This window comes from Scyliorhinus torazame, chromosome 12 (assembly GCF_047496885.1).
Source record: "Scyliorhinus torazame isolate Kashiwa2021f chromosome 12, sScyTor2.1, whole genome shotgun sequence".
Lineage (NCBI taxonomy): Eukaryota > Metazoa > Chordata > Chondrichthyes > Carcharhiniformes > Scyliorhinidae > Scyliorhinus > Scyliorhinus torazame.
The window spans coordinates 204,772,172-204,792,345 of record NC_092718.1 but is presented as its reverse complement, the minus strand read 5'-3'; the positions used below and the strand labels follow the sequence as shown (position 1 = coordinate 204,792,345).

Here is a 20,174-nt window from a genome sequence, read left to right as displayed (position 1 = left end):
CCAGAGAGCCAGCGAGCACTGTCGTTGAAGTTGCAAATGAACATTGCGTCATCTGGTGCAAAGTGTTGAAGAGGTCGACATTGAACTGGGTAAGGCCCTTGCATCTCTTGGTTACGGTGCATCTTTGCCCCGATGTCTAGCACAATCAAACTCAACCATGTGCGAAGCTGATGACCCATTAACATTTCAGAGGGGGCTACCCTAGTTACTCCGTGTGGCATGATATGGTATGAAAATAAAAATCTTGCCAGTCTTGTGCCCATCGAACCGGATGTCTGTTTCTTGAGCCCCCATTTAACTGTCTGCAGCGCCCTCTCTGCCAGGCCATTCGATGCGGATAGTATGGGGCGGTACGAGCATGGTAAATCCCTTTGCTTTTTACAAAAACAGTAAATGTTTTGCTCAAAAAAAAGGCACCATTATCGGTTATGAGTACCGTAGGGATTCCATGTGTGGAAAACGAAATGCAGAATCACTCGACATTCACCCAGGAGGTGATCACCATCATCTTGTGGACCTCCAGCCACTTTAAGTGGGCATCCACCAGGATGAGAAACATGAAACCCAAGAAGGGACTGGCAGAATTAGAATCATAGAATCATAGAATTTACAGTGCATCCGTAGTGTGTATGTGAGCCCAAGGGCGCCCCGGCCACTCCCAAGGATGTAGGCATGCAGCCATGCGAAGCTTCTGATACTCTTGGCAGATGGAGCACTGCTGGGCCAACATCTCAATATCGTTTTCCAACCCCGCCACCAGACAAAGTTTCCCACCAGCATCCTCATTTTGGACACTCCGGGATGACCATTGTGAAGGCCATTCAACATGATAGCCTGTCCCTTCGCCGGGACAGCAACCCTAGTGCCCCACAGGACGATACCGTCTTCCACTATCAGCTCTGACAAATTTGATAAGAAAGCCTCCAACTCTGCTGGTAGCTGTCCCCCCCCCCCGCCCCGCCGTATAGCACCTGATATCGCACTTTTGCAAGCACAGGGGCGGTCTGCGTTCAGTCGCAAACACAGGAGGCGGTGATGGGTAAGGAGTCCATAAAGTTCAGGGCAGCAATGACTTCTCTGCCATAGGGCAGTTTGCTGATTCGACCTGCAAGGGAAGATGGCTCAACAGATCCGCATCCACAATCTGGGTCCTTGGACGGTGCTCAAGAGTATTCGTACGCAGCCAATAACAAAGCCTAGCGCTGAATCCTCGTAGATGCTATCGGCAGAATCACCTGGTCTTCACGGAAGAGGCCAACAAAGGCTTGTGCTCAGTGACAATAAAAAAAATGGTGGCTACAAACATATTGATGAAACTGCTTGCCACCGAACGCTACTTGACATCGATCTGGGTGTATTTTCTTTTGGCCACAGCCCGCGTTCAGAAGGCAAAAGCGATCGGACGGTCACGCCTTTGCCCATCCGATGGGATAGCACTGTCCTGGTGCCATATGGTGAACCATCACACGTGACATACAAAGGCTTAGAAGAGTCGAAATGCATCAACACCCCCAAAGAGGACAATCGCTGCTTCACCTTTTTAAATGCTGTAACTTGGGCCTTGCCCCAAAGCTGGTGCTTCTTCAAGAGTTAGTGTAGGGGAGCTAGTATGGTTGCAAAATTCTGAATAAATCGCCCCTAGTAATTAACCAGCCCAAGAAAAGAGCAAAGTTCTGTGCAGATTTTGATTGCCCGTACATTCTTGGGTATAAGATGTCTTGGTCCATCTGATGTCCCAAATAGACCACCTCCTTTGTGTGAAACACACACTTCGTGCGTGCATGGGACCCCATTTTCAGAAAACTACTGTAATACCGCTTCGAGGTTTTGCAAATGTTCTTGCTCTGTGGCCCCTGTGACCAACACGACACGGTAGCACAGTGGATAGCTCTATTGCTTCACAGCTCCAAGGTCCCAGGTTGATTTCCGACTTGGGTCACTATGCGGAGTCTGCACGTTCTCCCCGTGTCATCGTGGGTTTCCTCTGGGTGTGCCGATTTTCTCCCACAGTCCAAAGATGTGCAGATTAGGTGGATTGGCCATGCTAAATTGCCCTTAGTGACCAAAAAGGTGAGGTGTGTTACTGGGTTACGGGGATAGGGTGGAGCTATGGGCTTGAGTGGGGTGCTCTTTCCAAGTGCCGGTCCAGACTCGATGGGCCGAATGGCTTCCTTCTGCACTGTAAATTCTTCTACGAACATGTCATCCAAGTAAACGGGAACGCACGGTAAACCATGCAGGATGTTCTCCATGCGCTGGAAACTGCACACGTCGAGAATGGTAGTCGGGTGTAAGAGTCCCTTGTGTGTATTAATTGTTACATAGTTCTGGGAGGGTTGATCGAGGTCCAGCTGAAAATACGTATTACTCATGTCCAATTCCGTGAACGTATAGCTACCAGCTAACGTACATACAAGTCCTCAATGTGCGGAAAAGGGTAACGGTCTAATCATGAAGCTGTGTTCACCATTAACTTGTTGTCTCCGCAAAGGTGAACGGTCTGATCCGGTTTCGTTACTGGGACCACCGGTGCCACCTAATCAACGAAGCACACTGGCCAAATGATGCCCAAACTTTCCAAACGCCGAAGTTCAGTCTCGACCTTCCCCACAATAACGTAGAGAACCGAGCAGACACAAAAATGTAGGGGCTGGGCTCCCAGGTCTACCTGGATTTTGGCTCCTTTAATAGTAGCCAAACCCGACTGGAAAACCTCTGGGAATTTGCTCAGCACAGTACACAGACCATTGGACCCCACTTGGATATTATACGCTGCCAATCCAACTGCAGCTGGTGCAGCCAATCACAGTCCAACAAGCTTGGGCCATTTCTTTGTTCAGCAATGAGGAAAAGATGAACCGACTGGCGCCCATAAACCACTAGAGTGAGGGTGGACTCCATGATATTTAGCCATTCCCCTGTGTAAATGGCCAAACGAGCCGTCGTGTCAGCCAAAGACAAAATATGTACGCCTAGCTTGATAAGATCAAAAGTGCTTTGTGCCACCACAGAAACGCCCTCTCCAATTTCCAGCTCCATCTGGAGAAATTGATCATTTACTTACATCGCAATATGAATGAGGCCACACAGAACACTGCCAAACAGTTCCGCTGCATTTCAGACATATCCTCTGCCTCTTATGGGTCATCCAGATGCAAGGCCCGGCCCTGGGACTGACGTCTACCTCAATCGGGGTGCCTGGAGCGCTGGCCTTCCTGCTGGCTGCGGGGATGCCTAGCCGGTGTCAACACGTTGTATACGGACCAGAGTTGCCTTCAGCTGAATCCGGGGATGACACATGTCACAGAGGCTGTCTTTTCGCCAGAGGCCAGAGTTGCAGCGGCACTCAGTGACACCATGTGAGGGCGACACCTAAAATATTCACCTACATACCTTGGCCGGGATTCTCCAATCCTGCTGCCAAGTTCTGACGCTGGCGTGAAAAGTGGTGCGAGCCACTCCGGCGTCAACGGGCCTCAATTGGCAGCTATCCACCCCTTCCTAGGGGGCTAGTAGGGCGCCAGGGTGGCGTCCGCAGCTCCGGTGCCCAAAACCCATGGAACTAGACTGCCCGCCGATCGGTAGGCCCCGATCGTGGGTCAGGCCACCGTGGAGGCCCCCCCCCCGGGGTCTGATCCCCCCCGCCATCCCCACCAGGACGGCCCCCACAGGCAGAACACTTGAGGTCCCGCCGGGTAGGACCATACGTAACCTACGCCGGCGGGACTCGGCTAAACTTGGGTATTAAACTGATATCTTTGAACGAGCTGGTCGAATGTTTGCGTATCCAGCTTTGCTGGGTACATGAGACTCTGGATCAATCTGAACGTATATGGTCCACTGGCTGTCAATAGTATGATAGAAATAACACATTCGTTCAGCGCATTGGTTCCAGTCTTCAACACCGGACCCTTCAAGATGGCACTCCCGGAGTGTGGCGACTCTCTGCGAGCTCTCCCAAACTGATCCTCTTTTTACATCTCTTATAATACTAATCTTTTAAAATTTAATTCTAACACTAACATTGTCACTAACCTTTCTCTTTTATCTCCCCTTGCAGGTTTGAAGATCCTCTGAGGATGTATTTACCTTGTGTTGCCCTATTATGTATTTTCTTTTCTTTTCTTTTCTTTTCATGTACTAAATGACCTGTTTGAGCTGCTCGCAGAAAAATACTTTTCACTGTACTGCGGTACATGTGACAATAAACAAATCCAATCTAATCCAAATGCATCTAAACACCCAAACAGAGACATGGCGAATCAAAGTAATCCAAACCTGGTCCAGAAAATTGGGGAGGTGGCTCAGCTGAGTAGGTTGCAGCATTGACAGCAAATCAGTTTACTCCTTGTCGCTGGTTTAATTAGGACACGGGGAGACCACAGCAAGTTAAAGAAGAAACAAAGTTTATTTACAAGATCGATATGTACAGCATCCAGTAGATCCCGACTGGGTTCTCCTCTGGTCGGTGCTTTACTGGCCAACTTTTTATACAGTGATTAACAAGATACCCTGCCCTAGGGAGGAGTACGGGGAAGATGAGCATTTCCATCCCGTAGGTCCCGTGCAGGATATTACGGTCCTCATGAGGGTTATCACAACAATTAACTTTTATTTTGTGCAGCATCCTTTGGATTGGAACCTTCTCAAATGCCTTTTGGAAATCCAAGAACACTTCTGCATGTTCCCTTTTATCCACGTTGCTTGTTACTTCCTCCAAAGAGCCCCAACAAATTAAGGATGATTTCCTTTTCACAAAACCTATGTTGGCTGTGCCTAATTGCATTCAGCTTTTCTAGTGTCCTACTATAATTTCATTTCTAATAGAATTTCCCTATGACAGATGTTATATGAACTAGCCTGTAGTTTCCTCCTTTCTGTCTCCCTCCTTTCTTGAATAGAGGAGTTACATTCACTGTTTTCCAATCCGATGAGACCTTTCCAGAAACTAGGGATTTGGGAAAATTATAAGCAATGCATCTGCTATTTCAGCAGCCACATTTTTTAAGGATAAAGTCCATCAGGTCCTGGGGACTTGCCTCTATTTAAAATAATTTTCTCAACACTCTTTTTCCCGGTGATTGCAATTTTTTTGTGTTCCTCCCTCCCTTTCACTTATGATTTACAAGTATTTTGGGGGGAAAATAGACCCAAAATATTGGTAAAAAATTTCTGCCATTTCCTATTTCCTCCCTAATGGGGAGGTGGCCGTGACATAGTGGTAATGTCATTGGACTAGTTATCCAGAAGCCCAGGCACGGGGGAATGACCTAGTTCAATTCCAAAGCAGCTGGTGGAATTTAAAATCAATTACTAAATATGGAATTAAAAAGCTAGTAATTGTGACTATGGAACCATTGTCAATTGTCATAAAAAACATCTGCTTTACTAACGTCCCTTAGGGAAGGTAATCTGCCCTCTTTACTTGGTCTGACTTACATGTAATAGTACTGTGGGTATATCGACAGCATATGGGCCATTCAAGAGGGCAGCTCACCACCTCCTTCAAGGGCAATTAGGGATGGGCAATAAAATACTGGCCTAGCCAGTGATGCCTAAGTCTTGTAAAAGAACAAACAAAGGAGAGGCATTCGAGCTTCGGAAACAGTACAGAGACCGGGGTCTAATCCCCAGTGTGAAGGGGATGAATTGAGAGAGGACTGGGGAATCTTGGCTTTTCATGTGGAAATTAAGCATCAGAGAGGTGATCTTCTGGAGTATATAAGATTGTTATGAATGTGGGAAAAGTTAACCTGATATATTACTTTAAATTGAACTCTGGGTGTAGAACTTGATGACACAGAGCCAAATTAGACAAGGATAATGTTAGGACATACATCAAGAAATTGTTCCCCCCACACCCATTAATTTAAATGTGGAATGAACTTCTAGACAGTGTAGTGGAGGAAAAACACCTGGAATTACTTATGAAACAATTGAACCCTAAAATGGGGTGTAGATCTTTAGAATCTCTCTGGATTAGGTAAGCCTAATTGGCCTTCATCCATATTTATCTTTTGTAAATTTTTTTCCAATTAAGGAGCAATTTATCATGGCCAATCCACCAACCCTGCACATCCATAATTATCTTGTCAAATACGTTGCACGAGAGTGGTTGCATGCAGTATGTATAGATGTTGTAAGTTTTCAGCTGGACCACAGGGTGGTGCATTATACTGTAGAAAAAAACTTCACCCGTTGGCCATACAGAGGATACTTGCTTTATAAAAGCACATCTACAGTCTGCTCCATATAAATGAATGTTAGTATGATTAACATCAGTAACTCTTTTTAGTGGCAAATCTTATGTTCATTAAAGCAAGGAATAAAAATTATGGTTATAAATCATGTATCTTCTTTAGTCTATCACAACATCAAATATTGCTGTGTAATGTATATGTCCCAGATTTAGTGCGGCAACCTCGCAACAAGGTTCCAGTGGACAGGATTTCTAGCTTCTTGCAACAACACGGAATTACAAATGAGCTTTGCACAGTCATGACAAATTTTTGGGCCTTTCATAGGCACTAGCTACTATTACTTTTTGTCATTCTATAGTGTTACAGAAGGAATCATTGGGCAGATGCTTGGAAATATTAAGGGGTTGCTGTCATTTGCTTTGTTTGCATCCATTAACCTAATGGGCTCAAGTTTATCTCTACCTTTTTCTCAGCCAAGAAGAATTGCTGAATGTAAAATTTATCCAGGGACAAATTGGAAAATAAACCCATAAAATTAAAGCCATTTTAAAGTCTTTATCTGTCTTTAAAAGTAAAAACAGAACAATGAATTCACTTGAAGCTACATGATGATTTGGGCAAGTGCCAATATAACCGACATCACTGAGTAAAAACCTATACTGCTACATGGAGAACTAATTTACCAATGCTAAAAATGTGCCAACTAATTATGCATGCTAAATGAGACTAAAATTATCCTCCAAAATAATTAGTTGAATAAATTTGCCAAAACTTTGATTCAAAAATTTAGTGCCTGTTCTCTTACATTCATTCCATTTACTTTTACATATCAGTCATCCACCTGCCTAATTAATGTAAAGTTTTTGGAGTTTGGCTATGAGGTGTATAATTCATCAGTAATTTTCAAACTCGGGGTCACGACCCATGGGCGGGTGTTGGGAGGGTCGTGGGGCCATCACTCACCTCATTCCCGATCGTGGGAAGAAGTGCCTAGCCTTTTAAATATGCCGGCCGCAACCGGTTTTCAGAATGCTGGCCATCCCGTGCATGCGTGCTGTCGCAGCAGTGCGCAGGCCCAGAGCCTAGTGGGGCAGACCGCCCCCTCCTGACATCAATTTTTTTAATTGATGGAGCCTTCCCGCCAGAAGTGGTGGCAGAGAGCTGGTCACGTGCCCTGTACACTGACGACACATGCTCTGGGGGCAAGAGGAATTCCTCAATTTTGAAGCTGCCAGCAAGTAAGCAACAGGACTGAAGAATTGAAAATGGATCGTTTCATAATAAGGAAGACAGGGCAGAATCTCACAACTAAATCTGCTGGAGAGAGCTACTCAGAAGAGTCCACAGCAGGACAAAGCAGTGTTGGTGTGATCTCCAGGGCCTCTGGTGAACAGTCCATTAAGAAGAAGCTGAAATCAGGAACAAAGCAGTACAAAATAATGGCAAAGCATGTGAGATTGTGAGGACCAAGCAGGCCCACCTATCGCATTAGAGGTAAGAAAAAAATTGTGTGTCGCGAAGATCGGTCGGCGTGGGTTGCCCAGGTTGGCCGGTGTAGGTCCCAAAGGTTGGCTGTTGATAAAGTGGGTCTCGGGAGAAAAAGTTTGAAAAACACAGTAATACATTATTCAGAATAATTCATATAGAAAATCCTTCACTAATTTTACTCCAACTTTACCACAGCTGTGATAGATATTTTCTTAAAAAGTAATCTGTTGTTGTTTTCAATTAGCATCACATGTCTCTGGCCAGTAAAGTAAAATACAGTATAGTTTTGAAACAGCTTTATTATTTTCCCATAGGGTTCAAATCTCTTGTGCTGGCAACACATGCTGCATAGTTCTGTTGTTCTCTGAGAGAAACCTAGTTTAAAGTTGCTAAATAAAACTTATCTAAATTTAATTTTCAACTGATATATTTTCTGAGCTTAAGAAAAAGAAAAAACCCAATAAAAATAAAGATTACCGTTGGTGATGTTAGTTGATGAAACGTTAATGTGCTAAATGTCATTTTCTGTGTGGCATTTCAGTGGAGGCATTTGCCTACTGCCTACATTAAAATTGAATAGGCAATGTGTAAATATTGCCTAAATGTGAATAACGTAAAGAGTTTTGTCGTGTTGGGTGCTCTGCTACACAGACGAACCAACACGGTTGCGGAAGGTACAACTCAGTTATATTACTATTATTATTAACATTTGTAAACTGGTTACTGTGGTTCATTCATTACCCTCTAACCTGTGGACCCAGCCCTAACACTATCTTGGAGAGGCAATCAGCACATGGTGAATGTCTGAGTGGCTTGCTGTGAGCTCTGTGCCCTGAGCTGTCTCCTGCTGGAATCAATCGGAAGTGTCATGTTCCCTGTTTTATAGTGTGTCTGCTCTTGCTTGTGATTGGCTGTGATGTTGCATGTGTATTGATTGGTCCGTTGATCTGTCCATCAGTGTGTATGTGTGTTTGCACCATGATGTTTATCTGAATATCATGACATCCCCCCTTTTTTACAAGAATATGTGCCTATGTGGTAATAAATATAGATGTGTATTGAGTGCAGCTGAATGTGTGTGTGTGCAATATCTACAACATGTACATGAGGCTAAACTATATACATAGGAAGGTGTCAGGTGCAACATAGCAACGAGGTTGTACCATCAACAAAACAAGTGTAAACATCAAGCATCAAAAACAAACTCCTGTAACGACAAAAGAGAAACTTATTAACATAGTGGCATAAAACATTCAGTGAGTCCAATGTTTAAACAGGCTCATAAGTCCAGCCTAGTAGGTGGGCAACAAATTCAGGTTGACTGCCTCAAGGGTGGGTCAGGAACCACCGGCTGAGGAATGGGCCTGACCACAGGCAGCAGAGGAATGGGCATGGTGGCAGGAAGCTCCACGAATTCGACATCAGGAACAACAGGAGGGCGTGGCACCAGCGTATGATCGCGTAGCGAGTGCGGAAGCAGGCGAAGAGCCTGGCGATTGTGGAGCCATCAGGCATGCGAACCAGGAACGAGCGGGGAGCCACGCGTCGGAGAACTTCGGCAGTTGCCGACCAGCCACCCTCTGGTAGGTGGATGCGGACGTTGTCTCCAGGCGCCAAGGCAGGAATATCAGTTGCCCGAGTGTCGTGTGCCACCTTCTGCTGAGCACGCTGCTGTCGCATCCTTTGCAGTACTGGAATGTTGTCGAGTGTAGGGACAAGAATGGATGGCACAGTGGTCCTGAGGGCGCGACCCATCAACAGCTGGGCTGGTGATAGGCCAGTCGCTAGTGGGGCCGAGCGATAGGCCAGCAGGGCTAAGCAGAAAACCGATCCGGCATCAGCAGCCTTGCAGAGGAGCCGCTTGACGATATGAACGCCCTTTTCCGCCTTGCCATTTGACTGGGGATGCAGAGGGCTGGATGTCATGTGTGTGAAGCCATACGAAGCAGCAAAAGAAGACCATTCTTGGCTTGCAAAACAGGGCCCATTGTCCGACATGACCGTAATCGAAATGCCATGTCGAGCGAAGATGTCTTTGCATGCCCTTATGACAGCGGACGATGTTAAATCGTGCAGGCATATGACCTCTGGATAATTTGAAAAGTAATCTATGATGATGATGTAGTCCCTGCCAAGCGCATGAAAGAGGTCCACACCTACCTTCGCCCAGGGGGACGTCACCAACTCATGGGGCTGAAGCGTCTCGGGGGGTTGCACCAGCTGAAACCTTTGGCAGGTGGGGCAGTTGAGCACCATGTTGGCACTGTCATCGCTGATGCCCGGCCAGTATACAGCTTCTCGGGCCCTCCGTCTGCACTTCTCAACCCCGAGATGGCCTTCGTGCAGTTGGTCGAGGACCAGCTTGTGCATGCTGTGTGGAATCACAATCCGGTCCAGCTTTAGGAGGACACCGTCAATGACGGCCAAGTCGTCCCGGACATTGTAGAATTGTGGGCACTGTCCTTTGAGCCACCCTCCCGTCATGTGGCGCATCACACGTTGTAGAAGGGGGTCAGCCGCAGTCTCCCGGCGAATACGGGCCAGACTTGAATCGTCAGCTGGCAGATTGGCCGATGTGAAGGCCACATGCGCTTCGACTTGACAGACGAACCCCTCCGAATCGGGTGGTGTGCTTACTGCTCTGGATAGGGCATCCGCAATGATGAGGTCCTTACCCGGGGTGTAGACCAGTTGGAAGTCGTACCTCCGGAGTTTGAGTAGGATGCGCTGGAGGCGAGGAGTCATCTCGTTCAGGTCTTTATGTATAATGCTGACCAGGGGACAAGGGTCGGTTTCCACGGTAAACTGAGGGAGACCATACACGTAATCGTGGAACTTATCTATTCCGGTCAACAAACCCAGGCACTCCTTCTCGATCTGTGCTTAGCGCTGTTCTGTGGGGGTCATGGCCCGCGAGGCATAGGCGACCGGGGCCCATGATGCAGTGTCATCCCGTTGCAGGAGTACCGCCCCAATGCCGGACTGGCTGGCATCAGTCGAGATCTTCGTATCCCGAGATGTGTCAAAGAACGCCAATACCGGGGCTGTGGTGAGCTTAATTTTGAGCTCCTCCCATTCCTTCTGATGTGCGGGCAGCCACTGAAACTCCGTGGACTTCTTAACTAGGTGGCGAAGAGCCGTTGTGTGGGAGGCAAGGTTGGGAATGAACTTCCCCAGGAAGTTGACCATGCCTAGAAAGCGTAGCACTGCTTTCTTGTCTGCTGGCTGCGGCATGGCTGTAATGGCGCTCACTTTGTCTGCATCCGGACACACTCCCGACCGGGATATATGGTCCCCCAGAAACTTTAGCTCAGTTTGGCCAAAGGAGTACTTTGCTCGGTTGAGGCGCAGGCCGTGTTCCCGTATCTGCGCGAAGACACGCTGGAGACGACTGATGTGCTCCTGTGGTGTGGTGGACCAGATGATGACGTCGTCAACATAGACGCGCACCCCTTCGATGCCCTCCATCATCTGTTCCATGATTCTGTGGAAAACCTCGGATGCCGAGATGATGCCAAACGGCATTCTGTTATAGCAGAACCAGCCAAAAGGAGTATTGAAGGTGCACAGCCTTTGGCTGGACTGATCCAGTTGGACCTGCCAAAAACCTTTTGAGGCATCAAGCTTTGTGAAAATTTTAGCCCGGGCCATTTCGCTTGTGATCTCCTCCTGTTTGGATATGGGGTAGTGTTCCCTCATGATGTTGTTGTTTAGGTCTTTCGGGTCGATGCAGATCCGGAGTTCGCCAGAGGGCTTTTTTACGCACACTATGGAGCTGACCCATGGCGTGGGCTCCGTGACCCGGGATAGCACTCCTTGGTCCTGGAGATCCTGCAGCTGCTGCTTGAGGCAGTCTTTGAGTGGTGCTGGGACTCTACGAGGTGCGTGAATGACCAGGGTGGCATCCGGTTTGAGCCGTATTCTGTAGGTATAGGGCAGTGTGCCCATGCCTTCGAATGCCTCTTGGTTGTGGGCGAGGAGCGAATGGAGCTGTGCCCTAAATTCAGCATCCGGGAAGTCTGACGTGCCTTCTGGAGACAGAGCGTGTACCTGCTGAACGAGGTGGAGAACCTTGCACGCCTGTGCACCTAGCAGGGTGTCCTTTGATGAACCAACAATCTCGAAGGACAGTGTGGCCTTATACGCATTGTGCGTCACCTGGAGCTGGCAGGATCCCATGGCCGGGATAATATTTCCGTTATAGTTGACCATCTTACAACGGGATGGCCGAATTGGTGGTCTGACCTTCAAGGCGTAGAAGGCTGACCATACTATCAGCTTGGCGGAGGCACCAGTGTCCAGACGGAATGTGATTGGTGATCGGTTGACCGTTAGGGTGGCACACCATTCGTCACCCGGATTGACACTGTTCACTGGCATCGGCTGGTGGGTCCTGCTTGGAGTCATCCGGTTCCTGGCGATGACCGCAACGCGGAAGGCTTCCCGGTCGTCTGTATCGCCGGTCTGAATATCGTCCGGGTATGATTCGGAGTATGGAGGCTGAATGGTCCGCAAATCCCTGCGAGGCTGTCAGAATTGGGGAGCGTTGGCAGGTTGAGCTGCTCGGCAACAGGCAGCGTAGTAGCCCATCTTGCCACAGCGGAGGCATTGTCGGTTCTTTGCTGGACATTGCCGCTTTAAATGTGCGGATCCACAGTTGCCGCACGTCGTGACGTCATGGCGTTCGTTGCGCCATCGCGCATGCGCAGTTCGGTCCTGCGTAGAGCGCACCTGCGTGTCACGTCCCTCTGCGTCGATGTCTCTTTTGCCGCGTACAAGCGCGGGAGGCCGCGAAAAGCGTGCAAAATGGCCGCCCCCGTCCGGGCCGTGGGCCGGGAGGAACTCGATGGACTGGACCCGCTCGGCCTCGTAGGACCCCTGCCCTGCCGATTCGGCCGCTTGGAATTGGGAGTAGCGGCTGGTCGCGTTTTCATGGAGGACGCAGGCTTCGATGGCGGTGGCTAGGGTGAGACTTTTTATCTTGAGGAGCTGCTGGCGTACGGCGCCCGAGGTGACCCCAAAAACTATCTGGTCCCGAATCATGGAATCGGAGGTGGCCTCGTAACCGCAGGACTGCGCAAGGATACGGAGGTGTGTAAGAAAAGATTGAAAAGGCTCATCCTTACCCTGCAGGCGCTGCTGGAAGAGGTACCTCTCGAAACTCTCATTTACCTCGACGCTGAAGTGTTGCTCGAGTTTGAGAAGGACCGTCTTGTACTTCGTCTTGTCCTCCCCTTCCGCGAACACCAGGGAGTTGTAGATGTGGATGACGTGTTGCCCTGCCGTGGAGAGGAGGAGGGCGATTTTCCTGGTGTCCGAAGCATTCTCCCTTTCTGTGGCTTCTAGGAAGAACTGGAAGCGCTGTTTGAACAACTTCCAGTTAACGCCGAGGTTTCCAGCGATTTGGAGCGGCTGCGGCGGGCTGATGGTGTCCATGGCGCAGGATGGCGGATTCCTGAGGATGCGTAGGTAGGTCTCACAGGTACTGGGTTCCAATTCTGATACTATGTTGTGTTGGGTGCTCTGCTACACAGACGAACCAACAAGTTGCGGAAGGTACAACTCAGTTTTATTACTATTATTATTAACATTTGTAAACTGGTTACTGTGGTTCGTTCATTACCCTCTAACCTGTGGACCCAGCCCTAACAATATCTTGGAGAGGCACTCAGCACATGGTGAATGTCTGAATGACTTGCTGTGAGCTCTGTGCCCTGAGCTGTCTCCTGCTGGAATCAATCGGAAGTGTTGTGTTCCCCGTTTTATAGTGTGTCTGCTCTTGCTTGTGATTGGCTGTGATGTTGCGTGTGTATTGATTGGTCCGTTGATCTGTCCATCAGTGTGTATGTGTGTTTGCACCATGATGTTTATATGAATATCATGACAAGTTTGTCAGGTAATATCACTGACAGTAATATATATCCTCATCCATATGTTAAAAATCTTGAATATGATACACATTTCCTGTCCACAAACCTTACTTTCATTTATTTCTATTTTTGGATGTACTATTCTGTCTGCATTTACCATTGTAAATTATCATGTCAACATTTCCCATTAAGCTTTGCTATGGCACCATCATAATGCAGTTGAAGGCTCTGGCGAACAGGTAATTCTATGCATTAAATTTCTTAAAGCCCTTTCCCCACTCTCTTACGACCTTATATATAGATAGTCTTATATCTAAGATGATAAATTCCTATATTTCAATAACTGATCATTTGGATCAATTTAAATTATAAACAAAGAAAATAATCTGGATCTCAATCCAGGCACTTATTTTTTTCCCCCAAATGAAAAATGCTTCACCTGAGGTGCAAAGTGTCTGATTCAACTGCCCTAGGGGTCATCTCAGCACTTCTAGCTGCATTTAAATGGTTCCACAAAAATTGAACTCATTCAAGCCAGGAGGACAGCAGCTAGAAGACCAGCTCCCAGATTTTTGGAGGGGTCCCTCACTCGATTTCTGGATGTTGTGGCGGAGAGACGGGCCACAATTTATCCACCGGTTGACAGGAGACCCTCCAGCAAGGTCACCAATTCTGCCTGGAAGACCATGGCAGCACTGGTCAGTTCCAGCAGCATGACCAAGAGGATGGGGGTTCAATGTAGAAATAAAATGAATAACCTACTATGATCGGCGAGGTAAATGTCCCATGTCTCCCCTTTGCATTCTACCATTCCGTCAACAGAGAACAGACCTTCACTGAGAAATAGTTTAGCCGGCGACTGAAAAGTGAACAGCCACTACACCTTCACCCAGATGACCTGTCTCAAGTGAGAGTTTTGTTGTCCATAGCCATGACCAGGCCATGCACCAAGACCATGTCCCTTGCCTTGCCTTGGCCGTCAATCAGCAGTGCCTCCACCCAACTGGCCATCCTCGACAGCACCGAGGAGGAGATCTCCAAGGAGGGCACAAATAACACATCATAGCTATCACTTGCACCAACCACCATCACAGAGACAAGCACCTTGGTAGGTGTAACTAGCAAACAGACATCAGGCTCACTATCTGGTGAGCACCACACAGCTTCTGATGTCCATCAGGTAGAGGCAAGAGCATCCCAGGGATCAGACAATCGGGGTCTGCTGGATCCCAGGACTCACCTGTGTCCCAGCAAGATGCTGTGCCTCTGGACACATTCATCCGTCAGCTGCTTGAAATGCAAAGGCAGAGCCTTTGAAACAGTTGTCCGTGATATTGCTGTGACTGCAAGGGGCTCATGAATACCTGGAGGGAGGAGGAAGCACTGGGATAAATTCTGGGTCCTTCCACCAGGAAACCCTGGGAGTGACCAGCCCTTCTGAATCCTCCTTCATGATGCCGGCGTACCTCAGGAGCAGCGTGCAGAACAGGTGACGCGGCAACATCAGTGCCACCTGAAAGTAGGCCTGGGTCCTCCAGGTCCCGGCACTCCAGAGGACGCCCGCCAAGCGCATCTTCGTCAACAGGGCATGGAAGGCAGCAGGCCACCTCCACTTTTGATGTGTATCCTGGGAATACACATAATGGGAATGTTCGCAAGTGTAAAGAGTTATAGGGGCACAGAATGGGCACAGGTGAAGTTAGGTCACAGATGGTTGGTGGTCCTAATGAAATGTCACAATTGCACTTGTCACCTTAATAAATTCTCTGGTTGTTCACAACCTTAAGGCCTCACTCTCTTTGACCCTCCTCCCACTGGGAAAGGTTTTCACCTCATCTGGACACAGCTTTTCTCACAGGCGCTCAATGTAAGGGAAACGGTTAGGCCCCACTCAAACCAAGAGTAACATATATACAGGAATGATTCTGGCATTAATCAGTGAACCCTAGACTCTCGCCCCTAATCCCCTTCTGTGCTCCAGACAAAGTGATGTAGGCCTGAACCTCACTTGCACATGAGCCAGGGAGCCAGTGTGCTTGCAGCAGACAGATAGGAGTCAGACATGAACAAATGCTGAGGAACATCACAGCTTTCCTCACTGTGAGTCATCATCACCCTCCTGCATTGACAGGCTAAGCAAATACAGGACTCCCCTCACCCAGCACCCTGAAGACTTGGTTTTCATGTGGACCTCTTCCCTTGATTGCAAAGGTGTCATGAGGCTCTTGTGGTGAGCGGTTGGTTGTAGAGCTGTCAGATACCTGATGGCCCTTTTGTGTGAAGCGGGAAGTGCTGGGGACACCCCTGCTCCGCCTGCCCATATGAACCCTCACTTTCACTTGGCCTCTATCCTCTGGCTCCTCTTCGGTCCGTTCCTCCATTCCCTCCTGGACTTTCTCCCATCAGAGGAGACATTCCGCTCCTCCTGGTCGTCATCATCAAGGAAGTTGCCTCGCTGCTGTGCCAAGTTATGTGGTGCATAGCAGACCACAATGATGTGGGAGACCCTCTATGGACTGCAGAACTCCACCAGACCAGTCAAGGCAGCGGGTTGAACTTAAGCAGCCTGAAATACAGCCCAATCACAGACTGGATGACACTGTGAGTCTTGTTGTAACGGGCCCCTGCATCGGTCTCGGACCTCCGCACTGGCGTCAACAGCCAAGACCTCAGCGGGTATCCCTTGTCCCCAACGAGCCATCCCTGCAGCCTGGATGATCCTCGAAAATCCCAGGGATTTGAGATTGCTCAAGGATGAAGCTATCAAGCATACTCCCTGGAAAACATGCACGCACATGCATGACCCACATCTGGTGGTCACTTGTCATCTGTACATTAAGGGAATATAATCGATTCCTGTTAATAAACGACTCCCTGATGCCAAAGGACACCTGCGCTTTGCACCTGTGGCAGATCAGCTACGGCGATGAATCCTGTAACCATCTTGTCCTGATGGGCCTGGTTCAATTCAAAAGTGATGTAGTCCGATGCCCGGGCATAGAGTGTATCCATGACCTCACGGATGCATTTGTGGACGGTTGACTGCGAAATGCCTCACAGATCACCCATTGAGCCCTGGAATGATCCAATGGCGCAGAAGTTGAGGGCTGACGCAACCTTCACGGCCACAGGGAATGGGTGCCCTCCTCCACATGGCGCCAAGTTGGCAGGAATGTCGCACAGGTGCCGCACTGCCTCCCTGTTGAGACGGGGTTCCGCGGCACATGTTGCCCGACAGCTCCAAGAAGGTCACCCATGTCCTGTAAATCTTTGCTCTCCTTCGCCTTTGTACCGCCTGTTCAGCTTGTGCTGCATCCAGCTCTTGAGCCTGCCCTGCGGGCCCCTGGCTTCCTGGTGCTGACCCCCAGCGGAGGGTCGGAGAATCCCGCCCCAGGAAAGAGGTTCAATGTCCAATCAGCAATATTGGTGTGGTGGGGTGGGGGTGTGAGGCTCACCAAGGGGAATCTTTTTAGCACATTGTGATCAGCAGCTTCACCAGCTGATATGAGGATGCAGACTGTGAGAGACAAGTGAAGCTAAGTTTATTTTACATTTCAAAAAGACACAGCTCCCCAATCATGATCCTGGAGAGGCAATTCTTCTTGGGGACGCTAGCAACTACTGCAATGGCCCAGTGGCCAAGGTGGGTCCACTGTGAGTGGGTGATGACCTTTCACATGATCTGTAAGTGCTCCGCCCCGAGCCCACGATGTTGGTCCAGGACTACTTGGGCCCACATTGACTATTGTACGGGAATCGCCCTGTAACTAAATTTAATTGACCAAAATTGGTTGGCTGTAGCTTCTTAGTGGTCAGCGAATTGACCCCAATCTCCCCTCATTCAAAATGGCTTGAGATTGGGTTCATGGTGGGGAACCACATGGAGACCTGCAGTGCCAAATTGTATGCCCGTCTGCCTCTGATCCGGACCTCAAACTCTTTTAAGAATCCCAACCTAAGTCTTATCTTATGCCACTTTTTAAGAGCACAAACTGAGGTGAGGAATTAATCATGTGAGTTACTGCAGATAAAAATCGATGTTTCACCATTCTGCCATGGAATCATGAACTCATAAAGACACTGCAGGCCTTTCAAAATGGCAGAAGGTAAAAACAGAAGTACCACCAGCATTTCCAACAGATCCAATTTTTGCCATTAGGGAAAAGGGGCAGGTGTGATTAACACCGACAGGAAACCTGAAATCAACAGGGACATTTGAACTCAATGCTGAGTTCAGACAGACCCCATTTTGGTTGTTACAAGCATCTTAACCCACAGTGCGGGAGTCACAAATTGATGAAGTAGACCATAACTACTTGAAGGAACAATAAGGTCTGTTTAATTGTCATAATCTAAAGTTTTTTAAATGCCTCGCTCTTTGAGCATTAAAAAAAAAGGCTGAAGCTGTCACTTAGAGTTTAAAAATGGACCCTATGCTGGACTGCTTGATTGAAAAGTCACCTAATATAGGTTAGAAAAAACCATTAGCATCTTGTGGTGAAATTTCAATAGAATTCTTTTGTTGAACTTTCCTAAGGGCTATTATTATGCCATTATGAAAATTAGGCTGAGTTTCAAAACTTACAATTATCTCAGTGGCCGTTCTGAGTTCACAGTTTGATTGGCAGTTTAAAGAATTGTTACACAATGGGGAGGTGGTGGCATAGTGGCATTGTCACTGGACTAGTAAAACATGAGACCGAGAGTGATGCTCTGGGGACCCAGGTTCAAATCCTGCCACTGCAGATGGTGAAATTAGAATTTAAAAAAAATAATCTGAATTAAAAGTCTAATGATAGCCATGAAACCATTGTTGATTATTGTAAAATCCCATTTGGTTCACTAATGTCCTTCAGGGAAGCAAATCTGCCATCCTTACCTGGTCTGGCCTACATGTGACTCCAGATTAACAGTAACGTGGTTGACTCTTAACTGGCCCTCAAGGGCAATGAGGAATGGGGAATAAATGCTGACCCAGCTTGTGACGCCCACATCCCATGAACAAATTTTTTTTAAAAAACTGCTTTTGATGTGAGCCTGAATTGAACATAAGAAATGAGAGCAGGAGCAAGCCATTCAGCCCTTCCGGCCAGTTCCGCCATTCAATTAGATCATGACTGACCTTCTACTTCAACACAATTTTCTTGAATTATCCCTATATTCCTTGATATTTTTAATATGTAAAAATCTATTAATATCAGTCTTGAGCATATTCAATGTCCTAGCGTCCTACAGCTCTTTAGGACAGAGAATTCCAAAGGTTCACCATCCTCTGAATGCTGAAATTCCTCCTCACCTCTGTACTAAATGGTGAGCCCTTTTTTCTGAGACTGTGTCCCCTGGTTCTTGACCTCCCAGCCAACAGGAACATCCTTATACCCTGTTGAACTATTTAAGAATTTTATAGGTTTTAATGAGATAACGTCTCCTTCTTCTAAATTCCAGAGAATAAAGGCCCAATCTATTTAATCTTTCCTCATAGGACAATCCCTCCATCCCAGAAATTAGTTTGGTGGACCTTTGTTGCACTCCTCTATATTTCCTTAAGTAAGGAAACCAAAACTGCACACACTACTTCAAATGTGATCTCACTGAGATTCCATATAATTGCAGTGAGACATTTGTACTCCCATACTCAAACCTCTTGTGATGACGACCAACTTATCATTTGGATTCTTAATTATTGCTGTACCTATATGTTGGCTTTCTGTGAATCATGAACAAGGACACTCAAGTCCCTTTGATGTTCAAAACTTCCCAGCCTCTCACCATTTAAGAAATACACTGCATTCTGACTTTAAGTGGATAACCTTACCGTTCTCCACATTGTGTTCCAGTTGCTAATTTTTGTGCACTCGCTTAGCCCCTCTAAATCCCTTTGAAGCATCTTTACATCCCCACAACTCACACTTCCACCTAGTTTGGTGGCATTTGCAAAATTGGAAATATTACATTTGCTCCCCGCGTTCAAACCATTGATGTAGATTGTGAATAGCTGGGGCCCAAGCAGTACCCCACTAACCACAGCCTTCCAACCTGAAAATGACCCATTTGTTCCTGCTCTCTCCTTTCTGTCCATTAACAGTTCTTAATCCATGCCAGTATATTCCTCCAACCCCATGTGCTCTAATTTTGTTTGCTCACCTCTCGTGTGAGACCTTATCAGAAGATTCTGAAAATCAAAATAGAAGTTTGTTTTTATAATTAACCACTTGACAAAATTTAAAAGCTTTGAATGGATTTCATGAATGGGAGTTTTTCTGGGTGTCTATCTATGGGAGCTTGATTTAGATTTAAACATCTGTTAGATTTAGATATTTATTTTTCATCACACATGGTTCCTGAGGTCTCCCCATGGAGGATACAGGGGAATATGAGTGTCATGATATGCAGTCATGCACATAATGAGATACAGACAGGCAGTGACAGGCAGCCAATCAACACAGAGAACAGGACATAACCAATCAGCAGGCAGAACACTAGGAGGTGGTTTCCTACTATAAAAGGCACAAGACACTCACACTCGGCCTCCTTCCACTGGTGAGATCTACAGTGACAGTCAGGGTGTATATATCACACAGCACCTCCACCATGTGGCTAAGAGCTAGTCTGGCTC

The 20,174-nt window shown here is 47.5% G+C and overlaps 1 protein-coding gene across 3 annotated transcripts in view; it reads left to right on the top strand.

The window, feature by feature from the left end:
- spata22 (spermatogenesis associated 22) overlaps positions 1 to 20,174 on the top strand; it is a 168,651-nt gene that overhangs the window by 140,192 nt on the left and 8,285 nt on the right. The window contains exon 10 of one of the 3 annotated variants that reach the window (XM_072469747.1): positions 4,061 to 6,345. The exons of the other annotated variants lie outside the window; for them this stretch is intronic. Coding sequence (XP_072325848.1) covers positions 4,061 to 4,066 — 6 coding nt within the window. The 3' untranslated portion in view covers positions 4,067 to 6,345. Of the gene's footprint in view, positions 1 to 4,060; positions 6,346 to 20,174 lie in introns of those variants that run through there. 3 annotated transcript variants of the gene reach the window in all.